General features: G+C 44.2%; 1 protein-coding gene across 1 annotated transcript in view; it reads right to left on the minus strand.

Annotated features, from left to right (window-relative positions):
* ds (dachsous cadherin-related 1) overlaps window positions 1-19,463 on the minus strand; it is a 121,713-nt gene extending 102,250 nt beyond the window's left edge. The window contains exons 1-2 of the mRNA XM_065486522.1: window positions 19,084-19,463; window positions 15,414-17,264 (exon numbers count right to left, since the gene is read on the minus strand). Of these exons, the coding sequence (XP_065342594.1) occupies window positions 15,414-17,201 (1,788 nt within the window). The 5' untranslated portion in view covers window positions 17,202-17,264; window positions 19,084-19,463. The remainder of the gene's footprint in view (window positions 1-15,413; window positions 17,265-19,083) is intronic.
* Between the last annotated feature and the right edge of the window lie 5,840 nt (window positions 19,464-25,303).

Genomic DNA, 25,303 nt, shown 5'->3' on the forward strand with positions numbered 1-25,303 from the left:
TTGCGAGTCTCTTAGAAAGAGAAGAGAGAGAGAGATTCGTATTCAGAAAAATCGCCTGTGACAAAGGCAGCGAGCAGCAACCAGCACAGCCACGGGCACCTGTGTGACGTGGCCGTAGTCGACTATTTATTTATTTAAATGTGTGTGGACAAACAGGGAGGTCACATATACACACTACAGTGGTAATTATTATTGTCGCGCGACGAGCGACGCTGCGATTACTTTTGGCGAAATGTCTTGCCAAATCGGGGAAAATTCGGCTCAGAGTTAGGCTGGATTGCAGAATTTCAGGGTAAATGTCCTTGGAAATTTAATATTAATCTTGATGGGAAATACAATTAATGAGTACAAAATCCACAACACCCTTATTTAGATTTTTGAGTTGTTTTTATTAATTAAACGCTCTCGCTCGTGAAAAATCTTGTCCGCGAGCATTTCCTTGAGCGTTGAGTTTTCACAACTTTGGCCAAAAGTGCGGATTGCCATTCCGTCCAGATCGGAGGCTTGTGGCGAACCATATTTCATGTCGTCTGGCTCTCGGCGCGAGCAAGCCAGCGAGCCAGGTACTTCTTCTGATGGCGCGTTGTTCCTCGGGCAGCGGTGTTGCCGATGGTGGGACTGCCGCCGCCTGATATTAAGGTCCCACTTACTCTGCACACACACACACACACGAGAGAGTAACGCTACTACACACTGCATCTTCTATCACGATGCTGTGAGTGAGGAGCCGACTAGGTAATTTGCTGAGGCAATGAGATGAGAGAGGTGCTGGTGCTCTCGTATCGCCGGCAGCCAAATTAAAATCCGAGGCGGCAGCCGCGGACGCGCGCGTCTCCCAAAACAAATTCAAAGCGATTCATGCACATTTTCGGTAATTAACGGGCAGGCAGCGAGCGAGAGCGGAGGTAGAATCGCGAGGAGCTATAGCTAGCCGGCTGAAAAAATGCGCGAGAGAATGGCCGCCGTTGCTGCTGCTGCTGCTTTGCGTGTCTCAAACTCGGCTTGCATGTTTAATTCGGGATGGCTGCTGCTGCTGTAACTGCCGCCGTTTTCCTTCGGAGAATAAACAAAGCGAGATTCTATGCCCACTGCCTTTTTTGCTCCGCTTTTCGGCCGGAGTCATTTTCTCCGGCACACCGATTTTCCGTCATTTGTGCTACAGTTGATCAGCAGAGGCCGTGTGCCTCGATTAAATTAATGCCATTCAATTAAATATGGCAACCATGCTTGGGCTATCGTCAGTCAGCGTTTTAACTTTGCTCGGCGCGCTCTTCAATTGATGCCAGCGAAGGAAATAAAATATAGGAAGAGGTCTCGCCGATAGGAAAATAAATTTCATCCATCTTCCTAAGGGGATGAAACGTGGACCACGCCTCTCTGCGGGCACACTCAGGTGTGGTTCTGTGTTTTCAAACACGAGATCCGAGAGTGCGTGATCGTGGCCTGGAATGCTCGAAATCGATCGCTGCCCCTGCTCTTGAATAAACGCCGAAATTCGTTTCTGAATTCGAAAAACGTCCTCCTCGCGTAGCAAGAAAGGCATTCTTTCGGCTCCGAGCTAGCTCGAGAGCTGCGAGGAAGTCCAGTTTGAAATTTGATATCCTCCTTCATGGCACGGAGAAACAACAGAAACGTAGCGCTGGAATACATTTTCGGAGATTTCAATGCACGGTTGACTGCATTAAGCGTACGTTGCTACAGCAGACACCTACATAATACACACACAGTCTTTTTCACATGCATATATACCTACCAGCCAACTTTTAAATTCCCATTAAGCACAGCGCGACTGTCTTCATTGTAATAAATCTAATTTTAATGTACATTAGATTAAAATTCCATTCCAACCAAAAGGCGCCGGACTAAAGTTTTCATCCCTAGGTACGTGCGTGGATATTTGTGTTATCGTGGATAGTGCGTATATATGTTATTCCATTAGACGGCATCCTACATCCACGTGGGCTGGAATGCTCCCGCTGAATCCCAAGTTTTGTAGACGCATCCATCACCAGCAGCGGGCTCGCCAGTCACCGAGCCAGCCAGCCACAATGAAAGGTGTCTGAATGCTTTGACAGACTTCAGCCTCCGTATCTATTCGCACCTGCACGCTAACCCTTTGCGCTTAAAACCCTTTCCTTTTCACACACACGCGCAGACAAAACACAACTCAAAAATTATATAACATGGCCACTGCTATGTTGAGTGCGTGCGTCTGTTTATTTTCACTCACCACAGCTATTATCATTGAAATCCGGCCCAAAATATTTTGAGGCGTGTGTTGATTTATTGTTTGTATGTACTTTGGCCGGGACCGCTGGCTGCAGCGTCCGGCGGCGGCGGCGGCGGCAGATCCGAGTGCCAGATTCCGCTCATTAAAGGCAGTAGCTGCGGCTGTTGGTCGGTTGGCCAACTAACTTAACATAAACCGATGTATGCATGCACACCGTGTTGCTGCAACTTTCTTTTCAACCGCAAATGGCTTACAACTTTATAATGCAGCACAATTATCACCAGGTCTTGATTACACGCTGTAAGTATATGTGAACACTCAAGGATGGAAAAATCGCCGCGCGCGGGACACGGAGGTGCAGAGAGACAAAAAAGCCTGCTGCATCATCTCCTGCTTGCACTTCACTCTCTCGCAACACAGAGTTGATTGGTTCTGAAGAAGTCATCTCGCGCATTCCTTTTGGCCAATATGCCTCGCGAGACGCTTCTTGGAACGAAATGGGCTATTTGCTTGCTCAATTTTTCACAGCCTTAATTGCAGTTTGGGGGAATCTCCACTCATTGTAAGTGCGGTTACCAAGACCAACACAATACTGATGCTGCAAACCATACTACGTCAATTAAGAGACTATATATTTAAACTTATTATTTCAACTGGGAAACTCTAAAAATTAATGATAACTTACTATCGTACTTCAACCTGATTGTGGTTGGAAAATTTAAATAAACTGTTCTAAAAATTAAGGATGGTAGACACAGGATACAACTCTCCATAGATACGACAATCGGTCGATTGTCGTATCCTGTATCCTGTGTCTACCATCCTTGCTAAAAATATTTAATCACAATAAATTTTATGTGAAAGGATTGTCGGATCCAAATCCCTACTTACCTTTTCTTAACAATTTTTTTATTTATTTTGTTGAATTATTTAAATTTATTTTTTTATTCTCTACACAATCATGCAAACAACAATACATAAAAAAATTCAACTTAATTCATAATAAGCTATAAAAAGGAAATTATTCTTTTCTGCCATTTTTTCGAAATATACTTTACTATTATTGTTTTAACGTTTTGACAGAAAGAACCGGAAAATGCAAAAATGTTTAAGTTTCTTTTGGACTAGTCCCCAGGCGATGAAGAAGATCAGGTTATATTTTCAATTATACTTAAGTCTAGAGTGTAGAGACGACTGAATTCCGAATTCTTCGTCTGGCTTCTATCAGAAACAAAAAAGATCCAAACGCACACTGAAGTACGAATCTTCAAGCGCCGCCAAAATTCTGTTGCAATCGGCACAGAAGACGAAGCTAAAGGCATGTTCATCCAGCTGCAGCGAGTTAATAGCATCGAACTTGTGCCAATAAAGAAGTAAGCCAGAGTGGTTTGAGTTTAAATCCCTTTTGTGCGTGATTTAGCAATATTGAGGAAATATGTGCTCTTCATTTCAATGAGGGTTTTACGAAATTTTCAACAACCGTCTTCTGGATTCCTAGTCTGAGTTTATGTGATTATGTTAAATGTAAATTCTGATCGATTTTTAAAAATGCATATTGCTCAGTAGCAAAACTCTCCAGACTGAAAAGGTTCTATTGGAATAAATTTGCACATAAACACGGAATGAAACAACAATTTACGTGGTTATACGCGTCGATATATTTTTCACAGCTCAAACGATTGTGTCGTATTTTTCAAATAAATCTTACAATTCATGTAATGATGCGGATTGGAAATTTGCGCAACGCCTTGATTTGTATTCTGCAAGGAGACGAGGCAGGTCGCCGCTCTTGTGCTGAAGCGAGAAATTGGCAAGTGAATAACGCACCGACATTCCGCTGAATAAACGCCCAAGCACAAGCGCACACAATCGATCTGTTTATTGTTGTTTGATTTTTCCATTAAAGCGGCGATGACGTTTTAAGACGGCTTTTGAAACACGCGTCGTATGTGAGCGCGAGTGTTTGCAGCAGCGAGTGCACGGCAGACACGCATCTGCCGCCGTCGCGACGCATTATCACGTCGTCGCCGGGGAATTTGTATTCCTGCAGCAAGCCGCGTGTAAACAATGAAATAAAATGGGCCCTTCCTTAAGATGCACGCTGGGCCGCACCACCCGCCTGCCACACAACTCTAATGCATGCAGTGGACGCGGAATATCAAATGACCGAGCGTCAAAGAAAAATGAATTTCGGTTCGTGTGCTGGTCGGTGTCGGGCAAGAGGCCCTCGTGAGGTTTCGCCATGCAAATTTTAACACAGGTCGCGCGCAATTGGCGTGGTGCGAGCTCGTTTAAGTAAATTTGGGGAATTCTCAGAATCCGGCGGCCAGCATCTGGATTCGGTCGTAAAAAGTAACTCGCCCTTGTTCCAAGTGAAATGAGCGCTGCTGATCATGCGAATTTGGCAGGCGTGCGAGCAGATCGTTTTGTTGATGGGCGTCCGCGCGAGTCCGGAATTTGGCCGCGGCAGCTCGCGGCCGGTAGGCCGACTGGTCCATTGATGCTGTTCCGGCCCATAAAGGAGCGAACGCAATCCATTAGTCACGGTCACCGGAGTGTCTTTTCGCGATCGCGCGTGGCCCATTGTCGTTGTTGACACCTTTGTGGGAAGATGTTGCACCTCCGACCCCGCTCGCGCAGATAAATGACTGCATTTATAATCGCACGACTATATTGCTCGCTCAACCCGGTATTCAGAATGGAAATAAACGAGGCGTTAGATTTCTGCAGATAAGACGATTAGAAAGTATTGTTTTTCAACCCTGGCATTAAATAAATATCGTCCGTTCCACATATTTGAATATTATGAGCATTGCTCAGTGATTCAAGCCAAGAGCACCGAATTCACGACCGCGCGGAGTCCCTGTAAAACGCGATTTTTGAGTCACGACTGAGGTGTCTTCATCCATCGCGGTCCGTGTGTGTGCTGTGCACTCTCGGTTTTTCAGTTGCTGCTGTGGTCTGGTGCCCATTGTTGCAGTGCATGATTCGGAAAGGGAAAGCACCGCGCGCTTATTCACTGTAGTGACTGTGCGCACTGCTCTCCGTGTTCAGACAACTAAATCATATTTCTGCGGTGTATTAATATTTTTTTATTTTATTTTATCGACACGTTTTGTATCTCGTCTGGAAAGCGCTGCTGTGGCCTCGGCGCCAATAATATCAAGTTGATTAAGTTGCAGACAAATTACTGCGAGGGAATGTTAATTAATCACAATTAGTCAGGCGCTGTCATTTTGCTTTGACTGTGAGTTTCAATTGACATTTCAGTGCAAACGCTGTAGACACGGGCTCGAAATCGAATATTAATTACTCCTACGAGTTTAAATGTGCAGATTCCAACTTTTCGTTCTCGTTTTTGTGTAAAAAATAGTCGAATGTAAAGCAAACCAAATTAGGTATCGAGAGTGTTTTCACGGTAGACGCCACCAAATAGCGCGTATAATTATTCAGCTGCCAAGATCGGCATTTTGTCTTGAGTCTCGCATGTAAACGCAGCTGCCAAAGGTACATAGAGAAGCCCTTCCTTGGATGGGTCAAGAAAAATCAAACCTGGCTAAAATTCCACTCAAACGGCCGCTCAAGCCAAACAATCCAAATTCCACTTAGTTGGAAATCCGAGGAATCTCCTCAAACTGCGACGTAAATTTCAGAGCACTCGCGACATATTTGAATTTCAGTTGAGTTGAAATTCCGCATTTCTGGAAAAAGCCAGTGGCACACATTCAAGGTTCCTTATCCGTCCACATCTGACAAATAAATTCACTCGGCGGTCCGGCCATGTTCGCTCATAAAACGAGGAATTTCCATTGTACATAGAGAGCGGGCATTTATTTTTGGCGAAATACCTGGCACCGGCTGCCTGCTTGCTTGCTTTTTCATCATACACATTTATTCTCTCGGCGCGCTCGCTGTTGGCCGGCCTAGTCAGGGGCCGCGGCACTACTCTGGCACACTCAGGTGATTTTCTTTTTTGTTGGTGAGAGTGCGCAGGAGGGGAGGAACACAATACAACTCAAATAATAGGGCTGAAGAGCATCCCCCGTGTACCTGACTGCATTCACGGCGTCCGATCGCGAGGGAAATTATACACCTGGAGGAGCAGGCAGGGACCGAGGGATGTGCGATGCTTTCCGTGGGGCCGCGCGCGATAACCCTGGCCCGCTGGGATTAGGGCTGATATAGAGACAGATCACTTTAAAAAGCGATAAACAAGCGCGAGTCAAAGAGGCTAGTTCATCGGGACCGAAGTAAAGGGCTTTGACAAAGTTTCGCTCCGGGGACAAATATTACAGCGGCCGAGCCGAAAGTGACGACGCACGAGCCGATGTGACATTATAATATCTCCGGCGGCTCCACCTTGGCGACGCGCTAATAAACAGGATTTCACGCGAGTGCAGAGACGCTGACCGTGCATGCGGTTTCGCCTCCTAGACTGCGAACGCGTATTGACAGGCCGAGATAAATGCCTGCGAGAGATACAGACAGAGACGGACGGGGAGAAGTCATCAAACGCGATTGATTCACTCGTTATACGCCATGCATAAAACACCTCCGGGCGATTTATTATATTAAAAAATATCTCAGCATGATCAAAACAATCATCGATCCTTCGCTTGCTTTGCCGACCACTCGCGCTCCGATACGGAATACCTCAAAAATGTAAACCACAATTAGATGGAGAAAAAAATCGGTATATTCTTATGATTATTGTTGCAGAGGCACGCCGGCCGGCTGGCTGGCTGTTTGCAGCAGGTAGAAAGAGAGCGCGATTTCTTCTCCGTGAGGTATGCGTTGCAGCGGGCAAGTGTTTTTAAAGGCGATTTTTGTGCAGCGAGACGACGTGACCGCATGGTGCAATCACACGGCCTGAGAGCCAAGCCTTGCAAGCGAGAAATTGACTTTTCTGTTTGTGCTGTGTGCGTGAGGCTGCAGCGGGGCTGGGCCGTCAGCCTCCTAGACTGCCCGCCTCAAATGGAGCAGCAAAACGACAAGCTGGGCGAAATGGTAATATTTTTGCCTTTGAGAACGAACACCGGTTCTGTTTCTGCGGCCTGTCCATTTGAATGGCATCATTTTGACTCAAATGGCCAAAGAAACCTTAATCGTAATTTTTGTGCCAAACGTGAATTTAAGAATAAAAATCCGGAAATTTCCCTCAACATTTTCAAGAAAAGCAGCTCTAAAAAAGTGTTTTTTTTTCAATATCAATTATTTTCCATTATTTTTCCTTGCCAGCGATTGTGGTCACGCTCGAAGATTCCGATCCCATTATTCGGGGATGGAAACGCACACACTCACTATCATCATCAGCCTTGGCGAGGCCACAATCCAGCTGCTGCTTTATTGTCCACACACACACACTCTTTGGTGCTCTATAAAGTAATAAAATCAGTCTGCTGAGGCCATTTTGGTGGCGGCGGCATGCAAGCCAGTGATTCCTTCATTGCTCATTGTTTATTCATTTGCAGACATGTAAATGAGATTTTGGTAAATACATGCACGCTGAGGCTGCCTTTGTTTGTTTCGCTGGAGCAGCAGAAAGAAAGAAAGACAATGATATTCAGCAGCTTTATTCAAACTGTAGCCGGGCTATAATTTTTAAACCGCGCCGGCCCGGCCAACCAACTGGCCAAACACCGCCACTTGTATATGTTCTGACTTTAGCTTTGCGCGACACTCAGGTTCTTCTTCTTATTCCTCTCTATTTGGTAACAAGAAGAACGGCGCGACTCAGTATGCAAATTATCCGTACTTGAAATGCATGCGCAAAAACTAAATTTATATATTTATTGTTGCGGCCGGCATGTGTGTATGTGTTTCAGCAGTCCCTTGCTTTTTTCTTTCTCTCCTTCATTACTTGGGCGAGAGAGGCATAGATATAAATTATCGGACGCCGGCACAGCATCTCGCAGAATAAATGTACTTTTTAATTAACACATTCCAGCAGCAGCGGCGGCAGCAGCGACCGCGCAGCCGGACGCAGATAGCCCCAGTGAAAGGTGATGAAACATGTGTGTGGTTGATATTAAATTTTTTGCTAATCCCCGGCGAGACATAGGAGACGCTTTTTAAGAAGTAATTAGCGCCCTCGTTACACACAAATCAGAAAAGCCTTGAGATGCTGAAAGCGAAAGAGAAAACGGGTCCCCACAATTTGGCCAATGGCCGACAATGAGTCAGGATTTATACAATGCACACACACGCTGTTTCTTTATACCAATATCATTATTGGCAGGTGTATAAATCGCACGCGGTGCAGCATATTGAAAAAACAATGCATGACAATAAGATTGCAGAACGAAAAGTGAGAGGAGCGGAAAATATTTTAATTAAAGTTTCATGCATCTACAATTTTGCATTTTGACGCAGCGTTGTCCCTCAACTTATATGTATTCCGTGTCCAACAATCATAGATTAAGAGGAAATTAAACGGATTTGGTGATTCTGGTATTTAGATTGTAAATATTATTTCTGAACAATAAATCGATTATATATTGAAACCCATAACCAAACAGACTGTTCGTAATCTAGAAATTAATTTCCTCTTTTGAATATTGAGGTTAATAATTCTTAAAATTAAATTAAAATTAAGTTAAACTTTAGTATGGTTCTAAAGAATTACAGTTTAAATACTGCTCTCGTTTAAAGGTCAGTCCTCGTATTTTGCTTTGCGTCACAGCTTCCGCAGTAAGTGCGGTACAAGAGGCGGCGACTTTTTTCCTAGCGGGCACACACTCAGAACATTCATCAGAAATAATCAGAAACATGCACTTTGCAACATTTCATAAGAAAATTTATGCGGCAGGGTTATATATTAAGTGACATGCAGCTCGGCAATATGGTGTAGAAGGCGCAGAATTTACATAAAACGCCAACAGATCTTTCCCCTGCTGATTTTAAAAGATAGCTGGTAGTCCTTGATTCCTCCCAGCTGCTCAGCGGCACCTATATATAATTGCGAGATAGACAAACTGGTGGGTCCGGGGTGGAATCAATTATTTGTTTCCCGGTCGATTCACACGGAATGAACGGGCGGGGTGGGGGCTGCTTTGACATCTCATTCCTTTTTTTATATTAATTTGAAATTGTAAATCGAGTGCGCGGTTCCATCGCAAATATAGGATAATTCGAGGCGCGCGGGACGGCAACGTGCAAGCTGCAAAGGAAATTCGCAGCAGGAGGCAGATGAGTATGCGCGATGCATTCAAGAGGAGCGAACAGAGATAATTTAATACGGAAAAGACCTTCTCGTGCATCTCATATACAGCCGCGAAAGATGGATAATGTGCAGTGGTAAAATATTTCTTAGAATATGTCTCACGCGCGAGCACGCATCGGATTTTTAGCTTTTAATTAATAATTTGAACGCGGTGCTCGGCAGAAGGGAAATTTTCCAAGTTGAGCAACCGAGAGACGCGATGGGAAGATTGATTGTAAACAATTTCTCTCGCAGAGGTCAAGTGTCAGCGGTGGAAATTAATTTATAAGCCAAGTGTGCGATTTCCAATTAAATCAGAGAGTCATCAGCGTCAGTGTTGCTCTGAATAATAACAATAAAGCGTTTCGTGTTGGCTTGACACTTTGTGTGCGCACACGCCGTTAAAATGCACATATAAGGCGATGGTTGTGAGCATCTCAGTTTCACTTTTGCTTGAACAAAAGCGGCAGTGGTTATTGGATATTGGAATTAATTAAAAAAGAGCCAGCTAGCACGAACAACGCCGTGCGCATATTTCATTTCAAGGCTCTGTCTCCATTCTGCTGCGCTGCTCGAACGGGCATTATTAATTAGAGCACAATGAAATCTATAATCGGGCAAAAAGCGCCAGTAAAAGACCATGAATTTTAATCATTACCGACAACAAATCAATTAATTTCCCTTATGCTGTAGAGAGCTGACACTGATCAGGTATGAGTAACAATTCATTTTTTGCTGTGAAATGATTGCAGCAGTTCACTCATTTGAGATGTGAATTTGCAGGGGGATAACAAACGTCAAGGAACAAAACGTTTCCTCGCGTCAACGTTCTTAAGAAAAACTTAAAGAGGATGATTAAGAGACATTGAATCAAAACATTCTATTAGTGATCTGTGTAAATGCAGCATTTTTTTCATCTGGTGCTCCGCTTAAAAAACAAAATCCTTCCTCTTTATCGAGCGTCGGCTTGATTTGTCTATTTTCCCATCCCCGGAGTTGATGTCACTCACGCTGGCAGGGGCAGATTCTTATCCACGGGTCATTGGCTCCGCGGTCAGAAATTCGTGCGCAGATTTCAACGGCCAAACGTATAATTGCGGTTCCTGCACTTGGCCGCGCGCGCGAGAGCGGCTCGATAAGAACAGCCGGGCATCCAATCCAGCAGTTGTTTCGGATTCTCATTTGTAATTAGCTGCTCGTTGGTCCGTCGGAGGCAGCCGCCGCTAAATCTCCCAGTGTGAAGAGAGCAGCGAGATATAGAGGAGATATAAAGGAATATGAAGCGGCCCACACCCTGTAGCTGTGTGTGTAGCAAGGCCAGGCTGACTGAGAAGAGAGCAGACACACACACATACACAGCGAACCAACGATTCTAGCGACGGCGTTTGCCCGCCATATTGGATCCTCTCGCTGCGGCCGCTCGCGCACTGCTCTCCTCTGTGCCTTTATATATTAGATAAAAAAAGTAATTAAAATACTGATCATGTTTCTTGCTTTAGACAGCGTGTTATTGAAAGCTTCATGGAATATAATTTATTATTTAACAAGTAAAAAAAGCAATAACCAATCTCTCGTTCTGTGCATGTGGATCAAACGTGGCCCAGTTCCTAACCACGAGCAGTGTGTCTAGCGAATCGATTGTGCTTCAGGGGAGCGGTGCTCAAAAGAGGAACACCAGCAAATTTCGAGCACGAGCCCATTTAAAACGCAGTGCAGCAATATTGTAGCGGTAAGATGAGAGGCGCTTTTAATTAAGATTCATGCGTGACTGACTTCAAACTTACATGACTTATCACTATCTGTTAAGGTCGACATTTAAGTTAACTTAATTTATCTGAAAAATAGTGAATCCAGTACAAACTTAAGAAAAAGCTGGTGAGTTATCCTATAATGTTGATGACTCCAAATAAGTTTCTTATTTTTCCATTTTGTTATTGCGCACTTGACGGTAGCAAAAAAGACGCAAATCACATATAAGAATTGGTTCTGCTAGAAGTCTGCACTTGCCACTAAATTAGGTTGGACTGAGTGCGCAGCGTAGGGGCACAATCGCCTCTTGACGTACTTCGCCGCTTACAACTCGGGCAATTGATTATGATTATGTGTATCTATTGTGTGCACAAGGTTCACTCTTTCACTTTAAGCAGCCCCGCACCGGCATGAGTGAATGTGTAAAATTCCTCAGGTGCGTTTGACAAGTTTGTTAATGTGGCATAAGTGTGTTGATTCGACGTCGAGATGATTGCGCGCCGACTACTAATAAAACACAATTGCGAGCAGCAAGCAACTCCACCCCAGCTTTATGTATTGAAAATTGATCTAAATTTATGATTGAACGCACAGCCATAAATTTCACTGCGTCACGCTGCGCCTTTTGCGCCTCCTGAAAATTGGACAATGCAAAATCACTGACTCCACGCGCGCTCGCGCGCCAAAAGCTGATGCATTAGGGGCAAAGTCAATAAAAATCTCATCGTGATTTGTGCAACATGCGTCCGTAATTTATTGCCATCGCGCAGCAAGCTCAAATGTGGGAGTACCGTACCACGGCTTGAGCATGAAAAAAATAACTCGCAAGCCTTGTAATCCGTGCCGGCTGCCGATCAATAAAATAAAATTACACTCTTCCAATCAAAGAACCTATGGAGAAGAAGTAAGTGCGACTTATTATTGTTTTATTTATGAAATTGTTGTAGAATTTTCTGCGGAATTCCATTACATGCAATCGGATAATCATCACCGCCCACTAGTGCGTTTTCTCAGCGATTGAATTTTAATTAATTCAATTTGAGCTTAATGCGTCGCTTATCAGCGCGGACAGAGTAAAAAGGGCTCGCGGTTTGCGGAGAGGGCGTTTACCAGCGCACTCAGCCAGCTTCAAAAAAATGATGTCATAAATGACAATACAACTTTTGCGCTGTGTATTAATTAAAAGATTTATCTGGCATGTGCAAAGGACTTTTACGACTCTCCCCTCCCGCAGCCAATCGAGATGATGAATAGTAATAAAGCGGTTTTCAATCATATTCTAATAAGTACCCGCACCGCTTGTTATGTTTCTGATCAACGCAAGCCATGCGCAAAGAATCTTTACCGTGTAATATACCGAGTGTCGCACGCACGTGGTCTTATTGTCTTCATTCTGAGCACAGCCATGTTAATTTTTATGCAAAGAGGAGAAACGCCTGTTGCAACTTCATTTCCAAACAAAGACAGATAATATTCTAATTTGCACCAGAGGAAGTTTCACTTTAAATATTACTCACTTTTGTTGTAGTTACCTTTACGGGGGCTACAAAACGTTTGATGGCAAACTGGTGTATATTATAATTAATTCAATTTTCCGTCTGTTTGATGCTCTGATGTTCTATTTTTTTATATTAACTTCCACAAATATCTCGCGGACGTTGGAATTTTGATACACTTTATTTGTTTTTTCTCTTTACTTGACTTGTGAATTGTAAAATTAGACTGTCCTGTTAGTACATTCACGGCTGAATAATTTTTGTATTTATTTTTGCACGTATTTGCTACTTTTTGCACCTTGCCAACGTCTGCTAATTGGTTTTTGTGGCACCGCATAAAGAGAAACCCCCACAAGCATTCACGTGGCTCTTTATATATTGCAGTTGCGCTTTGACATTGCACGCGCATCACGCAATAAGTGAATGCACGGTGCGCGCAACATGCCCATCTCAAAAGTAAATTTATGTTCAAGGCAGTGGCAATAAAAGTTAAAAATGGCCGTTCACGCTGCAAATGAATAGAATAATTGGAGCTATAAGTCACACTCACATTCATATTACACACATGAGAGGCGGTTTCGCGGCGGCAGCCGCGAGTTGCATTGCTCGCACGCGCATACAATGAATTTAACGACGTCGGTGCATAATTTACGGCAGGCGCCATGCCCGGTGCGGCTCGGCCACATTACGGAACTTTTATTTGCGCTTATTGTCACTCACGCACCGAGCGAATTTCGAACAGAAGCGAACTAAGTGCAGCCGCGAGTGACTAGCAGTTTGTTCTTGAACGAGAGGACAACTGATTGAGAGTGAACATGCACACACGGCAAGCGGTTTTCTTGTTTGTGAAAAGATTTGACGCAAGCAACAAACTAACTTCACAATCAGCTCTCGGAGTCAGTGAGTCGGAAAGGGGATATAATATATAGGAGCTAGGAGCTAGTGTCGATGCTCCACATATTGAATGATGCTGAATGCGCACAAAGACCGAATTCGTAATAATATTCCGCTTTCTTGCAAAGTTCTATGACCAGATGATGAAAGAAGCAGGAATTCAGCGGTTCGTTTTACGTCAAATTCAAAAAGCTTGCTTTCCTACGAAAAATAAATAACTGTGCGAATTTCTTATCGCCATTGAAAAATCTAATTTTAGTTTTAGTTAATCCAGGTTTGGTATTGCTAAGCTGGGGGTTATTTTCGGTACTATTTATACAACAAAAAACAAAATATTACGATGCCGGGTGGCACATTCCACTTGATAAATAAATGCCATCCTGATAAACACCGCGTTTCCTCTTTCGCTACACATCCCGGCGGTCAAAAGTCCCATTTATTAGCCCTACTGCTGTGTGTGAGGTGTGCTTTGTATAAGGTCATGGCACTAGATGGAGAAGAGAACACCGCTCGGGCGCTAATTTACAGCACGCTGTTACACACCGCTCGTCTATTAAGCACATTAAACGAAAGAGCCTAGCTGCACGAAGTGAGCGACGGAGTGAAACACGGTGCATCCCCGCGCTTGATTAATTGCAGGTGCAGGCAGGCGGGCTCCATGCATCAACAGTGCATATATGGTGAAAATCTGGTGATTAAAACGGAGCACCACCCAGTCTAATAGTACAGGCAGGATGCTGCGCGCGGAGATGCAGCGGAGAAAATTAGCCGTGCGTCTGCAGCTCGCATTGTTTCAAAACGGGGCGTTGCGCGGCGGTAAGGTTCTCGTTTAGGCGCTTGGGAGTTGATTAAATTAGCAATTGCGCAAAATGAATGGGCAAAACGTTGAATTACGACGTGCCGGCGTCGACACACGCACTCAAACACACCCTGTAATTGCGGCCATCAGGGTCAAACGTCGCGACTCAGCCCATTTTCAGCGTCATTTTTCGCAAAAATAGTAGCAGCAGGTCGACGCAGCAAATCGGATTCGTATACATAATAAATGAAAATAGTCGGTGGTGCGAAAATGAACTTTTGAAACGACCAATTTCAATTTGTCAGAGCGACTGCTGCGTGCGTTTGCCAGGGCGTTCCATCATGTCTTCTGGCTTGTGTGCGGCGGAGGCACAAAGCGGAGAGCAGCTGGCACATTTGGACACATAATTTTTACTTAGAGGGGGCAAACGATGTTAATCCGGTGAGACTCTCGAATAAAAAGATACTCCTCTTCTTTTTATTCTATGACTACTGTGTATAGAATAATGTTTACAAGCCGATGACAGCTAAATATACAGCGCGGAATATAAGCAAAAGAAGCTGCTCTTGCCACTGCTTCGAATTATTATTCTTTTTCTCTCTCTGTGGCCGCGCGTCTACACGCTAGCTATGAGGCTATAACTGTAAGAGAATGACGGACGCTCTTTTTGGGTCTTGAAACTTTTAGCATAAATAATGCCACACTACAACATGTAGATGATGGAGAACGACGGGTGGCCTATCTCTCTTATTTATAAGAGTCGCGGCTTTAAATAATAATATGAAAGATTGTACGTTGTATAATAGTGAGGAGAGCGAGCGTATGTACCACTCAAGTGTGTGTACATATACAAATAACTCTTCGAAGCACACTCCCACTATTCAGACACGCATACGGCAGCGTAAATAAATAAATAATTGGTGGAATAAACGCGTAGTATAAGGTGTAATTAAGATCGGAATGCAAGGATTATTAATCAGAATTTGAGTGAGCTTTAATCGATCAGGCGGTATAACAGTGTAAAATATGAGGGATCGGTCTTACCTTAAGAATGCAGTGTCCGACGGGCTCGCTTTCAGTGACAGACACGTTATAGAAGCTCTGGTCAAAGATGGGTTCGTTGTCGTTGACGTCGTGGATCGTCACTAACACTGTGGCCGACGCCGACAAGGGCGGTCGACCATTATCCGTTGCAATCACAGTCAACTGAGGCACTGGGTCCGTTTCGCAGTCCACAGGCGCCTTGGTGGTGATCAGTCCGGTCTTGGAGTCGATTTCAAACCAGCTCGAATGCGTGTCCGGCGTTTGGACGATCGAGTAGGTTACGGCAGAGTTGTTGCCTTCGTCCATATCGACCGCAGACAACTGGATGACCGAGGTGCCTGGATCGGCCACCTCGAGCACGTTTGCATGGTAGACGGCCTGCTCGAACTCGGGAGCGTTGTCGTTCACGTCTGTCACGCGCAGTTTGAACGTTCGGGCAGCGTGCAGCGGGGGAGTTCCCTGATCGGTGGCCACCACGGACAGAGTGTAGTCCGACTGGTGTTCGCGGTCGAGCGGCAACGACACGATGACCAGGTAGATAATGTTGTCCTGAGTGGTCAGGCCGAAATGGCCTTCGCCACCCTCTAGGGTGACGTTCACGTTGGCGTACTCCTCCTTGGAATCGGGATCATTCACGGAAATTCGAGCAACGAACTCACCAGGCTGAGCACCTTCCGAGATCTTGGGAGTGGCGTCGTCACTCAAAAAGATGACTGTGATTGTCGGTTGGTTGTCGTTCACGTCAGTCACCCTGACCGAAACGAATGCCGTCGTTTCCAGCGGCGTCTCACCGCCGTCTCTGGCCACAATAACCAACTCGTGTACATGGCACGTTTCAAAGTCCAGCGGCCTGTTGACAGCGATTTCACCTGTCGTCGCGTCAATGCGGAACATATTTTCACGATCACTCTGCCGTCTGTTGATCGAGTACGTTATTTGGCCATTAGCGCCACTGTCAAAGTCACTGGCGAACACTCGCAAGACACTCGTCCCGACGGTCGCATTTTCAGGCACATTTGCGAAGTATCGCGTCGAGTTGAAAATGGGCTGATTATCGTTGACGTCCTGAATGGTGATGTTGACCATCATTGAGCCCTTCAGAGGTGGTTTGCCACCGTCGATGGCCTCCACCACAAGGCTGTAGGACGAGATGGTCTCCCTGTCCAGGGTGCCGTTGATCTGCAGATCCAGGTACAATACGCCGTCACGTTCCAAGTGCGGCGACAGGCGGAACGCTTTGTTCACGTTTCCCGAGACAATTTTGTAGCTCTGCGTGTTGAAATCTCCCAGGTCCAAATCTCTCGCTGGCTGCAGCGTGCGTTTCACGTCTAGTGGCGTGTTTTCAGGGAACTCGATGTGCATGAACGGTGTCGGAAAGGTGGGCGCGTTGTCGTTTTCGTCCAGAACCTGGATCACCACGCGAATGTTATCTCCACCGTTGTTGTGAGGAATCGCCACCAGCGAGTAGGACGAGCGGAGCTCTCGATCCAGAACGATGCGTGTCAGAATCTCGCCATTGGTGTCAATGGTGAGGTCCGTGTCCACGCCGGAGCCAGGACCCGGCACCACCAGGTAGGGTGGCGGTGGAGGGCTGAGAGTGCTTGGCTCGCATTTAGCCACACCAATGTGACCGATCGTGGTTCCGATGGGCACGCCCTCAGAGATCTTGAATTTGCACGTGTGTTCGGCGCTGTCGACGCTTAGAAGCATCAGCGCCACAATGACGAGCAGTGGCCGCCGGTCGGGGGCGATCCCGCGGCCGAGCGTTCTGCTCCTTCGTAACACCATTGTGCTCGTCAACTTGTCAGATACATGTTTCACCCCCTCCGTGCCTCACACAGAAAGTCCTGACTGAAACAGAGGAGAATAAAATAAGTGAGCTTTTCAAAACAAACACGGACGTTGTAAGGGTTTTAAAGAAATGCAGTCCACGCGTTTATTTCCTTGCTCGAAATCCTTAGACGATTTCATAAATGTCTTCATTTTAAAACTGAGCTTGTATTTTGAAACGATTTAATGACAAAATGCAGCGACACACCCAGGAAATTAATTTGAGCCAGAGGATTGCAATGGAGATTTCATCAACAATCTTTCCTCCCTCATTTGTAACCCAACACTTTTACAGAATTTTACTTTTATCATTACTTTTAATCAACGGTGGAAAATATAGCGACACAATGAGAATTCATTAATGCATTGCTATTAAATAAAACTTTACTGCCCCGTACCCACGCACCTCACGAATAAGCGCATTTTAAATAACCACCAGTCGATTTTTGCAGCGGAGCTAATGCAATTGGATAATAGCATAAATTAAACATGCATTCGTCTCAGACGCATTAATTAGGCGTGCTGCGGCTGCAGCATATCAGCCAATAATTCTGCTTAATTTCCACTGCATTAGCTGCCGTGCGGATAAAAGCAAAATAATGCATCTTAAATCGAACATCGTACGAGGGTGTGGCGAGCCGATTCGTGTCACCGTTTTTCAGAAAGTAGCCGGCATCATTACTCCTGCATTCTACAATTACGGCGCGCGCGGGAGCAGCCAAAGTGCACTCCACCATAAAAATCGGCGCAAAACCGACGAATAGCACCGATTCCCACGCGTTTTCGCCTGGCACGTTTAATGAATGCAAAATAAGCGGCTGCTGAATATGAATATTTTTGGAAACAAAAGCGGACAGAATTATGCGGCCGCGAGCCAGAAGAATACAAAAGTTGAAAAAACCTATTACTGGAGCATGATTAAAATTCCTCCTCTGCGCTCTAGGAGAGAGGATGAAAAATATTCAAAAGAGCAGCCCGAGCCGACTCTATCTCTATGAGATGCTGAGGCAGGCAGGCACATTGCCCCGTGGCCCAAACCGAATTCTCAATGCGGCTGGATCGCCGGTCTGCCCGGTTCACCAAAGCAGTGTAGTAGTAGTAGCATACCTCAGAGAAGCACCAACACCATCTTGGCACACCGCGCGCGTATAGGAAAGAAGATTTTTAAGAGTTATCGCCCAAGGCGAAAAAATACATAGAGACGAAGGAGCATACAAGATGTCCGCATATATAAAGCTCAGCCAACCTCCAGTACATGTGCGCTGTGTTTTTTATTGTTGCTTGCCGGCGTTTCGCTAAGTATTCTATTTGGGTATTTTCCTGTTAATATGCTAATAAAATTATTGGGTATGGGTGTACCGAGGGCCAGCCGCCGCTCCGCGTGATTCCGATTTGGCGAGGTGCGTGCGAGCTAATGAATGATGAATTAGAGGAGCTTCTCGGAAAATAAATATATGCATGCATGAGCTACCCAGGCTACTCGTTAATTAGCGTTTTGTCAGTAAAATGCAAATTTGTGCTCACGGCAGCACGGCAGATTTTAAAGCGCACCTAAATATTCTCGGTAATGTTTTTATCTCGTTTTAAATTATTGATTGACTTCATTCAATGTTTGGGATTGTTAATTACAAATTGAATGACATTAATTAAAAATATGTCGATGGTCATTTTTATTTATGAACTTGTTAAAGGTGTTAAGTAAAAGCAGCTTATCTATTTAACAACAACCCTGAGTTGTTTTGAAATAGTAAAGGATTTGAGTTGCGTTTGAAAAATCGGGCGTTGAAATCTTCCGCGCCCGGGGCAAAGTTGGCAAGTTCAGTGGCTTTGGAACACCTACCACGGCTTCAGGTAATCCAAACTGCTTCCTCGAAATCGAAAGTCAACACACACACTGCAAACGCACTTAAAAACTGCACAGGTGCCGATCGATCGGGAAATTGAATTGCGGCCGCTTTTCACGTACAGTGTCGGTGAACTGGAAGTGGCGGTCGCCAAGCAGCAGCGCCGAGTGCCCACTCTTGCTCTCAGGTCAGTCACTTTCGCACTCGCTGACTGCCGACGCACATTATCTCCGGCGTGCCGAACAGGTCGAAGCGGTCGACCCGCTCCCCAGCATCCTCGCGATTCGGCCAAATGCGAAAAGAGGCAGTGCGCGTGGATTTCGTCGAAGCACCGAACCCTCCTTAGGTCGCTGTTCGTAAGCAACTGAAGGTCTCGCGTTCCTCTCCTCCTCCAAGTCTCCCTCCCTCCTTGCCTCGCCAGGCCGGCCACACGGACCGGGATGCGTGGGGCTCGCAGGTACGGGTAGGCAGAGGAGACGGCATGCAGCGCTACAGGTATGTAGGGGAATCGAACGGAGCAAGCGAGACGCGAAGCTACCTTCAAGGTAGAAAACGGGTATGATGGTACAAAAAAATATTATCCACACCGCGCATGGCACGGCGCGGAGGGGAATCAAGCGAGTGCTGTTTTTCAAGCTGGCCGTGGCAGCAGAGTGCCGGCCGGCCGGCCAAGTCGATTTTTTCCTCAGCTCGACGCTGCCGCTTCCATTCCCGTTTTTTATCATATACTGACTCCTGGTGCCAATCTTCCAGAATGTGCATTCAGCAAAGGACTCGAAGAAATTTTCCTTTTTGAGATTTTTTCCCTTTTTTGTCACCTCTTTATTTTAGCATAAATCTGCATGCCTGAATTTTTAACAATTCACAAAACCTTATAATCTCATTAAAAAAAATCAGCAAATACATTTTATTCACTAGTTTCTGTTAAAAGAATATCATTTAAAATTTTAGAACAGAAATTATTCTACCTAAAATGCGAGCCAGTTTTTATTTATTTTAATTTAGTGTGATTTGCGAAAAAACCTTTAAAATTGACGCTGAATTTTCTAATCTAGATCAGGTAACCATTATGATTACCATGTGCAGCTGTTTTCCTTCCCTGTATCCGCTATAGTGGTGGCTGATGAATTGAAAATGCATTCAATGTGGCAGCTTCGCTTCTTCAATAAGATATTGTACACATTTCACAATCAACCTGAATCTGAATCAAAAATACTAAGTTTCCCACACAACGCCGCGCTGACCAAGCCCTCAATCTGCTCCATCGGCATCCCCTCGGCTCCTTTAAATCTTGCCTTATTTATCAACTCTTTCACGCTTGAAAACATTTTCTCCCATCAAAGTTGTCCAAATAGCAAACAGCCCCGATACATTGTATGTGTGCCACAATAAGCGCAGCGTACTATGCTGGCTGCAGAGGCCGCGAGCAAGAAGACAAGTGTTGATGACGGGAGATGCCCCCACATCCCTCATTGGGATACATCTTTTCTGCACAAAGCTTACTCAAAGGCAGCAAGCTCGCGGTCGGCGGGAGGTCCCCATTGTTGAGTATTTTCTCCTCTGGGCAAGTGCAGGTAGAGGAAAACTAAATATGTGACGCCGCCAGAGATACAGCCCTGTAAAAAAGCGAAGCATCCCTTCCTCCAGCTCTGATCCTGGCCCACCTTGGTATTCTGATAAACTGCAGCCACGCCGCCTTTTAAACCAACCGTCTCTCTAATGCCATTTTTTCCGATCAAGGTTTTTCCGACAAAAAGGACCGCATATGTGTTGAGAGAAAAAAAATTCTGTCTCGAGGCTGAGGTGAGAATCAAAAGGTGAACTTTTACTGCACCCTTTTATGCCGCTTAATAAATCTAAGAGCGGATGTCTTAGTTAGCCCTTTTGATCTTCTCTTTACAAAACTTAACAATCTAAAAATTAACTCAGGCGACAAGAAATTAATGTCTTCCAGTGAGATCATTTCTTAAAAAAATGGATTGCATAAAAAGTAATTCTTAAATTTTTCCAGGCAATTTTAATGGCTTTATAGAAAAATTTAAATCATTTTTAAACTTTGAATAATCGTAAATATGAGATAAGTAAAAGAAGTTATGAATTTCCCTCCAATTTCCTGCGGCCTCGTGCCGAGCGTGCTGCTAGTTCTCTACAGAACGAACATGACTTCGAAAATAGTCATCACTTTGAGGTAATAAAAGAATTTCCCCTAGGGATATGCGGACGAGTATATAAAAAGGATTACAAGTGTACGAAATACCCAGGTGGACAAATTTGTGAGGGAGACACCACAACTCTGCTGATGGATGGGGCATCAGTTGTCCCAATATATACAATATTTCTTTAGAGCAAAGAGCACAGTTTTAAAGAGGAAAGCATTGCATGTTACATCTTTGCTGAACAAATGTTTGAGGAGATCATTGTTTTAACTATTTAATATGTAGATATCTAATTGACTTCTAAGGAATAGAAAAGTATTGCATAGTATGCTTCAGTACAAAAATCGATAATTTGTTTAAAAAATATTTATTTTTCCATTATTTACAGCTGTCCATTTTTGCATAACCAAAAATTGAGTCTTGTAACAGTCTGAAAAAAGATTGTGGCTTCGTGGTGGAGGAAAACTATTGCCTTTTCTCATTTTAATTTTATTTATATGTTATGACTATGTTCGTACCATTAAGGTACTTGTGACTTGGATGATAATAAACAGTTAAAAAATATTGCCTTATTTTTCTTGAGAAATATATTTTGTATTTATAATACAAACTCATCCGAAAAAAATTGAGTACCTAAGCACAGTCCTTTTCGTCAGATCATAATTTTCTTATTTTAGATATAGATCTAAAACAGGATTTATAAATTTGGCCCGTTACCATACAATTAAATTATTTTTTCATTGATTTACAGGTTGATTACATTTTCCGTATCTAAAAGTTTTTTTATTTTAATGTTTTTATTTTTGTCAATCCCGTCAGAACCGACAGCGTGTCAGTCTACTGACATGAATATAGTGTAATCACCGATGTCCTGCATTCCTGCATCAGCGACTAGTGTGGCCAATTTACGCCTTTTGTGTCGATTCGCGTCGTCTGGCGAGCGGAAAGATGCAACGGCAGCAGCCGTTTGAGTTATGGTCGTTTTGCATGATGCATTTAAAGATTATTCACTGCCGCGCGTGAACTGTGTGAATTGAATCCTGAAACGACGAGAAAAACGCATGTGTGCACGTATAAATAAGGCGCGTACGAAAGTGCTCAGCGCGTATTCTTCATTTTCCTCTTATTTGTGTGCCGCCGAGTGTCAGCGACGCAATAATTCTCCACAGCGGCGGCTGCATGCTTTATGGTCTGCGAAATCCACTGCGAATAATGCATCATTTGCTGCATGCATGCATTTAATTTTGACATTGTGCTCCCTGTCGAGATATTACTTCATCCCTGCGCACTGCACATGTGCGCCTGATATTTATTTTTTATTTTACATCTCGAGTTTATTTTTCTGCCTCAGCGCTGTAATTCACTCCGCCGGCCAACTCACGTTTCTTGTGTGCAGGCAGGCAAGTTCGCATGCAACCTTTCCCTGAAAGGGTTGCGCACCGTGATTTGAATAAGAATGTCCTCTATATGAAAATTTTGCGCGGCTCGGATATTTGCGCAGGAGCAACCTGCCGACTTTTTGTATTTTTAATCATTCGCTTCGCACTCACAATATTGAATCTATATGCAAATTAATTGCCGTCTTTGGAATTGTCTCAATCCATTTTAAAGTCAATTTGTATGCAGATTTTTTGTAATCAAATATGTCTGGCGTGTACTCGTCATGCTCAAGCTATAAGCAGCATTACACACTTGGATTATAATACGTATGTCTTTCTCATCAATCAATCTTTAAGCTATAGTCTTGAGTGATCTATTCACTTGGTATATCGACGATAAGTTTTGGAAACTTTAAATCCCCGGCCCTGTGACCCAGCACTCGCGCCAACCCTTAAATGGATGAGAGCCGTCTGAGCTGACAATTAGAATTATGACACTATAAGCTTGCGAAGCTGAATAAATAAATTTTCTTTAGTGCATGTACAAACAGCAGCATGTGTCTCGAGTAATAAGATGCGACAGGGAACAGCAAGCCTCTTTGCAAGCCACGCATACTCATGACACTCTCAATGCCAAATGCAAGGCAATGAGCGGATTGCGAAATTTTCACAGGTGCCAAAATCTGTCGAACATCCTGAAAACAGTTTAACTGAATGGATAAACAAACACACTTTTCGGGGGGGGGGGGGGTGATAGTCAAATAAAAGGCAGTTCACTTCAGCTCGCATAGGGTGGGAAGCTGGTGTGATACATTCCGGTATTTTTCATTTAAAAAACTAGCTCTGCACTAGAATAACAAGCGTGCGGCCAAGCTAATAGACAACAGTAATAGGATTAGAATCATGACTGACATTTGACTCAAACCCCTGCACTCTAGTCTGTCTATAATTATGATATTTATATGTATACGGCAATTATTATTTGTACCTATATGATCAGAGCATCTTTAGAAATCCTTTGAAATAAGATTAAAAGTTTGAAATGTCAGAGATGGCAAAAAGTGGTTAGTTTAGTGACTCGAAATGCTCAAATTGCTCAACGGGCTGGGAGGCGCACCGGCGCCGACTCGCTACTTGCTGGTTTGCACCTTTCCAGCATGGGTGATTTGGCTTCACGGGATGAATGTCTAGCGTTTCGATGCAGTCCTCGGTGCGGAGGCAAGTGGCCCTTGAGTGGGCTGGGTCCCTGTGCGGCCTGGTGCGCCCATGTTATCCGTTCGCGGTGTTATCGGGACCCGGGTTTCAGCATTCGTGCTAGTGCAGTGCGCGCCCTTCCCGGTCCGAGAGGACAGGGATAAAAAGAGCAAAAAAAAAAAAGACAGTTAAGACCTGAGAATCACCCCCTTGGTAATGGTTTTAAGTCTATTTAGGAGGAATTAAAAGTAGTCTGTCCTTTATCTGGAATAAAAAAATCTTCATATCGCGAGTAGGTCGTTCTAGCTTTTTCTCACTCGCTCTTTTTGGTACATATTTGGGACATTTTGGCTCGACTTGCTCGAAATTTCTAAGCTCATTTTTGCTGTTTCTTATGCTATTCCTTTGCTCGTTTCCGCTTTTCTCGCTCATGTTACTCGCTCTATTATGCTTTTTCAAACTTTTTTTAGCTCGTTTCTTAGCTGCGCTCAATATGATAAAATTTCAGCTGTGTATATATAGTTGTGGAATTCACACAATTTTATTTTTTGATGCAATTGGCTTAACTAGAATTTGTAGTACTCAAATCAATGGTTAATGTTGTCCACGGGTCGCTGGCCCTGGACAACCTGAACACCGGACCTACAAAATCCTTATTACATAATTCATATACTGTATGGTATGTCCCATTGAAAGCAACCCTAAAAGCTGTTTCCTTTTGCTTTCTTGAAGCATTTCCTCTGCCAAAAGCTCGGAACCATAATCACTACAGCACGCAATTAACTCACAAAAAATCAATGTCACTCTCTTTTAAAATTCCTTGTTGCTGTACGTCCGTGTGAGCTTACATGAAATGAGCAGAAAACCGATCTTGCTGCACATAAATTACTTATTCATGCGACAATGACAAATAATTCTGCTCAGAAAATAGCTTGTCCCTTGCGCTCATTCTGCTCTTGCATACAATACGGCGGAAATTTCGCGTGGGATGCACTCACCTCTTCTCTCGCTCGTCTTATGCACTAATGCGCTGTGTGGCATGTGCTTTTAAAGAGGAAGACTGAACAGTCCAGCGCAGCCTGTGCTGCTTTTGTACATTTAATTCTGCACGGTTTTAACTCTGTCGAGAGATCGGCGCGGCGACTCTCACCGAGCTGCAGCAGGATATGCATGTATACCGCGCCGAGCCTGATAAATAATAATATACATACATACATACACGTTATTTTAACATACTTTTGCTGCTGCCGCGCACTATACCTTATCTACCCATTCTATCGCTGATCTATTGTATTCAATCGTGTGCATTAAATTAAATAAAGTAATTTTGCATCTCGCGATCCTTTGTAAATTTTATCTTGCGGAAATTTTTCCAGCATAATTTATGGCGTGCTATGGCTAATGTGGATTAATAGCAACTTCACGTGAGCATAGCAAGTAGCCTGCATTATTTGTGTGGTGTGTGTGAGAGAGAATAATAACCACGG

Source organism: Cloeon dipterum, chromosome 3, assembly GCF_949628265.1.
Source record: "Cloeon dipterum chromosome 3, ieCloDipt1.1, whole genome shotgun sequence".
In the NCBI taxonomy this organism is placed as follows: Eukaryota; Metazoa; Arthropoda; class Insecta; order Ephemeroptera; family Baetidae; genus Cloeon; species Cloeon dipterum.